Source organism: Salvia splendens, chromosome 19 (genome assembly GCF_004379255.2).
Source record: "Salvia splendens isolate huo1 chromosome 19, SspV2, whole genome shotgun sequence".
NCBI classification, from domain to species: domain Eukaryota; kingdom Viridiplantae; phylum Streptophyta; class Magnoliopsida; order Lamiales; family Lamiaceae; genus Salvia; species Salvia splendens.
In genome coordinates, this window is record NC_056050.1 from 9,270,889 (window position 1) to 9,281,300 (window position 10,412).

Consider the following 10,412-nt stretch of genomic DNA (forward strand, 5'->3'; position numbering starts at 1 on the left):
GGTAATTTCAATACAAAAATTGAGGCAACCATAATGTTCAGGAGCTTGAATGTTACTCATTCTGCATTTATAATAATGCTTACTAAGATCTAATCTTTTGCAATATGTTATTACAAATTACCATTTAGTTATTAGTACTGATAATTGAATAAACCAGCTTCTTTAGGTAATTGAATAAACTTACTTTCAATGTTTATTTGCACATAGCAAAGTGATTTTTTTTCTAGAATTAGCTGATTGTAATTCGCTACAACTTATACTTGTTTGGCTTTGTTTCTGCAGATATTAAATTTGTTATATTCATGAGTATCTTGTTTTTGGATGAGATTGTTTGCAATTGTTTTATGCTCAAGCTAATTCTTACCCTTCTAAACTATTTACTTTTTCACCTACACTGACCCTTCCTCCAAAATGAGATGAATTGAATTGTTTTTGAATAAAACATAGTCACCTCTAGTATGTTTTCTGTTTTTTCATATTTTGCTTCTTTCTGGTTGCAGGGTAGATGTTGCAATCTTTTTTTCATATGGGAGCTTGTCATTTTAGCACTCTTCGTCTTCGCAGTTGTTTCATTATATTTGACAAACACAGATTTTGCATGTTTTAAGGACTAGATTTGACTTGTTTTAAATGTCAATCGTGCAAATTATGTTCTTAAATTGCATATGTTATACATTTGGTATTTTTGACGTGTTTGTTGATAAATGATAGAAAAAGATAGAAAAAGGTGAAAAAATGCCAAAATGCAGCAGCCTCTGTTCCAGCCCATTCTGCCAGCGATTTTGAAGTCCAGTCAGTTCTTACTACATGTCATTCTCTTCGTCTTCGAAAGAGCTTCGCGTGGATATCTTGCATATCTCAATCGGAGTTCTGTGGAGAAAGTTATGACAATTCTACGAACGTTGCGCAGTGCAGTCAAAGCTGACGGGAATTTATGCGGACATTCACGGAAGAAAAGAAATTATTATATTGTGAAGCCAAATCTCTCCTATTTCTTGTAGGGCACGAAATTTATCAAAAATAAACCTTTTTCCAGCCTATAAATACCTCTGAACCTAATTCATAATCTTTATCTCAGAGCCTTCAATCATTCTCCATCTCCATCTCTACACCTTCTTCCATCCCTCCATCTCAGATCCTACAATCCTTCTCCTCCTCTACACATTCTTCCATTCTATCTTCCACAAATAATTCATCCATCTTCCATTGGAGTGGAGTTCTGCAGATCCCAGATCCAAGCAAGAGAAGACTGAAGATTGAAGATTCAACCTTGGGTTTTATCAATTTCTTTCACGTCTAGTGTTTTTATTATTGTTTTTACTACTTGTCTATGAGTAGTTAAATATGCTTTGTAGATTTTTTTTGGTGAAAACTATTATACATGTGTTTTGATTTATTGAATTGAACATTTTCCTAGCTCTTGTGATTATTTTGCTTGTTCTTGTGCTTTTATTGTTCTTTTGTCTGCACAACTTGAGAACTAAGTTCGTTTAACTAGATTAATTGAGAGATAGCTAGTTTTACGTGGTAAAAGGAACGAGTACAACACATAGGTTAATCTGCACTCGAGAGAGGGGACCCTTTGTGAGGGCTTGAGTCTTAGGAACTTAAGGAGTTAGAATCTAATCTATTGGAAGTAGACTTTGATAGTTATAGTCTAATCTACTGAATACGTGCACTCGAGAGAGGGCTTATTCTAGAATCGCGACTTTCCTAATAATTCTAGAGACACATAAAGGTAAAGGTTCTATAAGATTAATCATCACTATGTCATAGTAGTTGGATTCTAAAATTCTACATTCTTTTGTCTGCTTTGTATTATTTTATTTTTATGCTTTCTGTTTTTTTGTTTGTCTAGTTTATAAAATTCAAAATCAAAAACTCCGTGTCTCTAAATAGTATATGACGCTTAGTATATGATAGTCAGTTGCAATCTTATTCACTGTGTTCGATATCCCGGTACTGACCTTTAGCTATATTAGATCTACCCAGTAAACTTGCAGGTATTTTTAGTGCTAATAAATAGTGCATCAATATTTTAGGCATTTAAGGCTAGGTGTGCTTTTGTTATGTATTACACTAGTATCGGTTTTATGTATGAAAATCACAAAGCAAGTTAGACTGGCTCGGAAGAAGCAGCAGATGATGCTTTTACCATTGTCTATGTAGCTGTCACTTCTGTGGAAACTTTTGGCAAAAGAATCGACTCTTGTAGATTTTCCTGAGGAAGTGCTTTCTGGTCCGTAGCGTTTCGTTTGATTGATTTATATGGAATGTAATATTATTAGTTGAACCTTGCTGATTAGGAAATGAATTTAGTAAATCCTCCAGACACATTCCTTATCCTGGTTTAATTGCCATTTATTATTTTTCTTGACTATAGGTAAGTTTTCATATCGATTTTTGATCTGACCTGTTCCTGATGTTGTATGCGAGATTGTGAATTCTTCTGATTGCTTATCCAATTATGGAAATGTTTTAGGAAGCAGTCTCAGCCATCTCTGAATAAGATGGCATTAATTTTTCAGTAAAAAGTGCAGGTGACAGACAGAAAATTTGATTATTCAGTTATTCTGGTTTGAAGAAATGGACCCTGATTCCTTGGGTTGCTATTGTCCAAATTGCCCCGAACACTAGCAGGATGCTCAAGATCATTCCCAGAGAGCCAAGTGTCCAATTCAGCCACCACATCGAGCTGTATCTTTGGGGATTCTTGATCCTAATCCACATCAAGCATGGATATGCCAGAGTAACAGGTAAGGCAATCCCTCCAATCAACCCAGCCAGGTTTTTCAAGAATGGCAGAGCCACTGAGATGAACAATGTGAGGCAGCCAAAAAACACTCTTATACCTGCTCTCAGCCACCATGGGCATGGCCCGTTGTTTTTGCTCGTATACCTGAACTCCATATTATCAAAGGCTGGCATGGCATATATCTGGAATGAGGTCAGGCTGTTGATCACGAAGAATAGGCTTGTCAACCCCAAAACCACCCTTGGTGTGTCGTTCCTGTGGTACTTATCCAACGCACTCAACATCCCTCCATTCGTGGGTATCTGTAAGATTTCAAATGCTTTAGAATATGATTCTATCTAATTCGATTGATTCTATTATATTATTTCCAGGGATCAAGATGATACCAAATTCCCATAAGCCCAATAGCCCCCTACGGCCATTGGAAACAAGCAGCAGGCAATTATCATATACGAAACCTTCACTCCTTTCCACATCGGCAAACTAGATGGATTCTTGGCAGTCCAAGGCATGGTTCCCTGCAAACAACAACACAAAAACATCATTCCTATCAGTAAACAACCCCCTCCCCCCCTTGCCAAACAGAAACATCACATAAATTTCTTTACCTGAATCTCTAGCACAAGGTTGTGGCCCCTGAAAGAAAACGCTATGATTCCAAGAGCATTTAAAATGCTTGAAACATTCCCAACTTCCGATTTCGTCCATACGGGCTCATATGATACACCAGGTGGCCTGGCTTTGGACACTGACAGGACCCATGTTAGAGTACAGTATGTCACCGCGGTGATTGCACTTACAAGAGAAATTCCAGCGATGGAGTTGAGGTTGGGGAGCTGAGCCAAGATCACTGCTGAGCACACAAACACAAGGTACCACTCCACTAATGAGAGTGTATTAGTATTGCCACATACTGTGTGGAAAAAGATTTTCAATGTGCTTCCTCCTATCATTATTAGGCTAACGCAGGTTCCACCTGCTAGGTAAAGAGTTGGAAACAGGGCCAGTATTTTCCCCCATCTTTCCCCTAGAAAAAATCAACAAGATTTTCAGGCATCAGTATATTTCCAGAATATGCTTAGTTTACTCATCTTTTTCCATTGTAATTTCTGTACAGGTAGTATAATAGGATAATTACCAAAAGCAGCTATGGACAGCCTGAGGTATCGGCTGTAGCGCGTTCCAGGAACGGATTCATGGAGCTGTATCAGTAGCCATAAGGTGTATAATTGCCAAATGAATGCCAAAGACAGGCTGAGAATTCCCCAAACCCTGAATAAAGTAAGGTTAGTTATCCTATACTTCTTCAACTATACATAAAATGGTGAACATCTTTGCACCGAAAATTTACCAGCCGAGGGTTGTGAAAGCTAGAGGAAGAAGGAGAGCCTGGAATCCGATACCGGAACTGAGGGTGTGGAATGCAGCGTAGTAAGCATTCCCGTTTCTCGACTCCGTGATTGGAAGCCACGAATCCTGGGGATCAAGCTTGGTGAGGTGCCCTACTTCTTCAAGATAAGTTTGCATGCTAGTTATGGCCTTTTTCATCGGGCTAGCCAGAGGAGTCATCATTCGGCCTGCACTCGAAAACGGGCTTCTTGGTGTAGTAGAATCAACTAGTTCACTCATTTTTATTACAGTATCACTTTTGAATCTGGCTGAAATATTTAGTCACTCTTAAGAATCAATATGAGATACTGAGGTTTATATAGAATTGAGTTCCAACTTTTTTTATTTTGTTGATTAAATAATTTATGGGCCCTCACAGTACTTTAATTTGTTTCATTTTTTCTGGGTACATGATACAGACATGATGTTGGGTTAACTTTTTAGATAATAAGTTGATGCATATTTGAACGATGAAATCTCAGCTCAGAATCAATTTTATTACGTCATTTGTAAGTGGTCACACAATTTATACCAATTTTGGGTTTGTTTGATGTCGTGAAGCGAAGTTTCCCATGAATATTACAAAGATCAAAGAGTGGAGGAAAGTATAAAGTGAATGTTAGACCAATCCCACAATGGTATTGGCTGCTTTTATTAAAATCAAAATTTTTTGATGAAATAATAGAGACAAGGGCATGACACGTAGTGCATTTCTTGTTTGGTTCTTCTCAAAGAGAGCAAGAGAAATCGATAGATTTGATAGCTGAAAAAAATATTTTCTGAAAAACATGTCATATAATGACAAAAAAAACATGAGGAAAACAAAATGAAATCTTTTCCTTTAATAAAACTTGCACATGAGGAAAACGAATCATATTTTTCACACAATTTCTCATTTTATGTCTTATATTTTTACATCTATTGTTACGTCTAAGATACACAAATTTGGGACCTCCAAGGGCACACGAGTGACCTGGATGAAATAAAATATATGAGGGGCAGTAAAGTATAATTGATTTTTAAACCGAACAAAGTCATTTTAGTCAATTTTTGTGTATAAAAGTGGTGATAAGTTTATTTAATTAAAGATTAAGGGAGGTGTGAACAATAATGGTCCTTTAATTATGCGAGGCCCTTGATTTTCTAGGGCAGATTTATTTGCTCTATTAGATATGTGTGCAATGAATTTTCTATGTGCAAGTACATTCATTTGGAAAAAAGTATATACTATGAATGTTATATAAATTTCTTTTCTTTGAAAAGTCTTGGGAATTATTGCTATCAAGTGAAGTGATGGGAAATTTCTCGCCATGCTACAACAAATTTATGGGGTGGGATCCTCTGCTGTGCATTTCAGCACAGCAGCTCCATACAAACAATTAAAATAATATATATTTATTTTATTTTATTTCTTTAATTATTTTATTTTTTGTGTGGAGCAGCACCTCACCCCAAATTTATATATGGAGTGGAATTATTGTTGGATATTTAAAAATTAGTTCATATTGAAAAGATGAAATGATATCCTTTAATATTGTTACACTGTAAGAGTAGAAAAAGGTTTCTTATATTCACTCTAGATTTAATTTGAAAGTAATGTAGTATATGTCTTTGGAGGGAATTTCATAATGAATCCAGAAAATAAGACTAGTACCTTTAAGATCCTTGAAATAGAAATAATTACGAAAAAAATCACGTATGAAGCCTCTGCATCCGCAATAGCGGATGTCCCTGCGGACGTCGAACCGGCGTGCCGGACGTCCGCTATTGCAGCGTTTGGGGCGGACGCGGATGTCGGCAGCGAACGAGAGTTCGTCCGCTGGTGTGAGCGGACGTCCGCTGTGACGTCCGCTATTGCGGTGACACGACGGACGCCGCGGCGGACGTCCCAATTTCCGATTTTATTATTAACTATGTATTTTTTAAAAAAATAATTATGTATGTTTTTTTATTTAAATAAAATGGTTGCAATTTTCCCGTATTCGTATCGAAATTTTAATTTTGTAAATTGCATATTTGTGAATTTATAAATTTTTATTCTTGTTAGCCGGGATGTCCTTGGGGATGTCCGCTTATACAGTGAAATGTTCTTATGACGTGGCAGTGTTGTGGGATGTCCTTATGACGTGTGGCATGAGGTGTTTTTGGGTGTACGCCGAGACACCCGTCCTTATCGTGGATGATCTATTAACTATTTTGCCCCAGAATCAATGAAGGACGACAAGTCTTTTTCCTTTCTCATTATTACTTTTTGATGTAACTATCATCATTTTAATTAATAAATGTCAGATTTCTTTAAGATTGCCTTGGTTCTCATTATTACTTTTTGACGTAACTATCATCATTTTAATTAATAAAAGTCAGATTTCTTTAAGATTGCCTTGGTTTCCATAATTACAAGAATGATGGCTATATCACAAAGTAGTAAAGAAAGATCTACTCCCTCCCTCTGTCTTATAGTAGATGTCACCCTTGAGGATTGACATGAAATTTTAGGAGGTATTGTTTTATGTATTAAGTGGAAAGAGAAAATAATATATTTATATTAATGTGAAAGAGAACTTTTTCCAAAAAAAGAAATGTAACATTTTTTATAGGACAAACTAAAAAGGAAAGTATGACATCTACTATGGAACAGAGGGAGTACTTATTACATTAATAGACTCGTACATTCTGCCTTAGGGAATCCCCTGTTTTGCACAGCAAGAGTTGTGCTAAATATACACACCCATCAAATTATTTATATAAAAAAAAGAAATTAACATTTTAATACTCCCTCCGTCCCTGAAATCTTCACACATTTTTTCATTTTCGTCCGTCTCACAAAATTTGTCACATTTCAATTTTTACCATTTTTGGCAGTACTAACTTATTCTCACTCACATTTTATTATAAAAATAATACTCCCTCCGTCCCACAAAGATCGTCTCATTTTGACCGAGCACCTGTTTTAAGAAATGTAATGAAAAGTGAGTTGAAAAAGTTAGTGGAATGTGGGGCCTACTTTTATATATTAGTTTTATAATAAAATGTGAGTAGGAATGAGTTAGTGGAATATGAGGGTCCACTACCAAAATTGTTAAAAAGTGAAATGAGACAAATTTTGTGAGACAGACGGAAATAGAAAAATGGGACAATCTTTGTGGGACAAAGGGAGTACTTTAAAAGTAGATACCACACCCTACCGACTTTTTAAACCCACTTTTCATTACATTTCTTAAAATTCGTGCCCGGTTAAACTATGACAAAATTTGAGAGACGAAAAGAGTATAATAATTTAAATATAAAATAATAGGATGGATGGAACAACCTCCCTTGTTATGCTATCAGCCATAGCAAGGGATCCAAACCTACTCATAGAGACCCTTCGTATTTGATTTTTTTTTTCCGTAAAGTGATTTCTACTTTAAGAATTAAAAAAAGGAAATCAAATTTTTCAGGGACTAATTATAAAATTCAGTGATGGGACAATAATGTTATGTTTGAATCAAATTACATTTTTAACAATTGGTCATGCTAATAAAATTGGTTAGTTCAAATTTGACCATCTTTTTATTAAAAGTATAAACCACTTTTATAGCTAATTTTAACAACATAAAGCATTCCTCCTGACGTCTGCAGTGATGCCATGTCATGACGCCATTAACCACCTTCTAATAATTTTCATGAAACAACAAAGCAAACTACTCTAAAATTATCCACGATGGATTTGATCTAGGGGAGAAATCCGAAACCGAATAACCGAATGAATCAAGCCGAAATTTTGAAATTCGGTTAGTGTTTTTCGGTTCGATTCGATTTAAAAAATATAAAAATTTCAGTTTTTCGGTTCGGGCGGAAAAAAAAATCGAAAAATCGAATTATATATATTTTCTTTTAATATATTTTATATAATATGTATTATATATATTTTATTAATTTTATATTTCAAATATATTTTTTTATAAGTGGTATATATAAAATAAAATATATTATATAAATATATTAATATATGTATGTTTTTTTTGGTTTTTCGGTTTTTTTAAAATTAATTTCAGTTATTTCGGTTTAGTTCGGTTTTCGGTTTTTTGGTTTCGGTTTTTCGGTTTTTCAGGTTCGGTTCAGTTTGGGTTTTGAACTAAATTCGGTGTTTCGGTTTTAGTTAGGTTTAGGTAAAAAATCGAACCGAAACCCGAATGCTCACCCCTAATTTGATCAATTTTCTTAAACTGATTTGAATTGGTGTTGATTTTTATGATTGATAAATTAGTACATACTTTATTATATAAAATTTAAACATATCCTATGAAATCATCTTGTGAGGCTACTATTTCACCTCCGTTATATTGAGGTGAATTATAATATATATCTTCATTACTTGTAAAATTATTCAAAAATTGTCTCCCCAATTTAAAGATATTTTTGATGGCCAAATTCGACCTGGGAGAAGTCATTCATTCAACTGATTAAAGATTGAGGAGATGATGGGGTAAGGAGAAAATAATTTTTAAAAGGTTCAAATCACTGGATCAAGAACTACCACAAAATTATGAGTGGATTTCTTTTAGCCTTTTTATTCACCAATCAAAACCAATGTAGTCGTTTGGGAAAAGCATAAGTCTGACTGTTGATTGATCATTAAAAATCACTTTTGCATTATAAAATCCATTATCATGTTCTTAAATAAAAAATGAATATAACCAACTCTTTTTTTTATTATAATCCATAGAGTTACTGATAATAATAATTAACTTGCATAAAGCTTGCTTTGGCATCCACTTAGATTTTCACTTTTAATCATATCCACTACTCTATTAGCAGTTGTACTTTACCTATTCCTTCTTAATTGAGTCACCTATAAACACAAACATTAAGAAAAAAATGTTTAATATCTGAGTATATTAAGTAGAGTAAAAAAAATAAAAGAGTGAATAAAATACTCTTTTAGTCTCATAAAAATATGTACATTTTTAATTTTCGTCAATTCCATGAAAATAAGGGCATTTCCATTTATAGAAAGTTGTCCCCAACTCTTTAACTATATATCAATTTACTTACTAACTTATACTACTACGATCCACCATTACAACTAATTATACACTAATAATAATGAGGATCTTGCTATCCATTAAAACTACTTGAACTATTCTTCTCCTCATCTCCCTTACTTTACCAATTGTTTATTAATTTTTGTGTCATTTCAAATGTACATATTTTTATGAGACGGGGAGAGTATGAGAGATGAAGAAAATAAAGTAGAAAAGACTAGTATTACTTTTCGCCAAAAATAAAAATGACTCAATCATCTTAATTAGAATTTTTTAAAATAAAAATAACTCAATTAACAAGGAACGGAATTAAGGAGTACATTGCACAGATTTATAAGTAGTACTCCTTTCATTGCACGATAATTGAGTTATTTTTCTATTTTTGCAAGTTCTAAGATCATTGAGTCATTTATACTTTCTTACTTTATTCTCTCTTTATCTCTCTTGTTTTATTCACATCCACTTAACACACTATTTTTAATCTCCTTGCCGAAAGAAGTGTTTACAAGAAACAGAGATAGTAGTAATATTTATTTATTTTTTTGCAATGTAACCATAAATATCTATATGTACTATACCCCATCCACGATAAATTCTCAATTTACCATTTTTGAATATCTACAAAAAAAAATAGTCTCTTATTTCTAAAAATGATGAGTTTTCCTCTCATATTTTATTAGTTTTTCTCCTTTCTCCCATATTTTAAAGCATCCACAATGCAACTCTCCCATATTTTACTAATGTCTCATTAAAATTCGTATCGTCTATAAATGAGATTATTTTTTTGGACAGATGAAGTATAATTTGTAGGTATTCCTTCCTATAGATGAGCAGACTATGTTTGATATCTAATTCACCATCCCAAATTCAATATTCTCTCCCTTCCAATCTAAGTGAGACACTTTTATTTTAGCATAAGAATTTAGATTGATGTTTAGTAAATTAAATTATACTTCCTTCAGCTAATAAAAATAATCACCTTTTTTATTTGGTCCGCCGCATAAGATTAGTCACTTTTGATATTTGGTAAGTTTTTTTCTTATATTAGTGAAACTTATTTTTCACTAACAATACTGCAACGGCCTTTTATTTCCATTTCTCCCTATTTTATGGTATGGAGGGAGTAAATAGTAATAACATAAGAAAGATAATAAAAAAAGAATAAAGTAAAAGAGAAAATAAAGTAAGAGAGATAAAGAGATAAAATAGAAAAGATGAATGAGTTAATTATTATAAAAAAA

General features: G+C 33.6%; 1 protein-coding gene across 1 annotated transcript; it reads right to left on the reverse strand.

Annotated features, from left to right (window-relative positions):
* Nucleotides 1–2,507: 2,507 nt before the first annotated feature.
* Nucleotides 2,508–4,436, reverse strand: LOC121778659 (lysine histidine transporter-like 8). The gene is made up of 5 exons (XM_042176046.1): nucleotides 4,107–4,436; nucleotides 3,894–4,027; nucleotides 3,364–3,782; nucleotides 3,142–3,273; nucleotides 2,508–3,057 (listed from the first exon to the last, which is right to left on the reverse strand). Exons 1-5 carry the CDS (start codon nucleotides 4,382–4,384, stop codon nucleotides 2,569–2,571), a joined length of 1,452 nt encoding a protein of 483 aa, XP_042031980.1. The 5' UTR covers nucleotides 4,385–4,436; the 3' UTR covers nucleotides 2,508–2,568.
* Nucleotides 4,437–10,412: the final 5,976 nt, after the last annotated feature.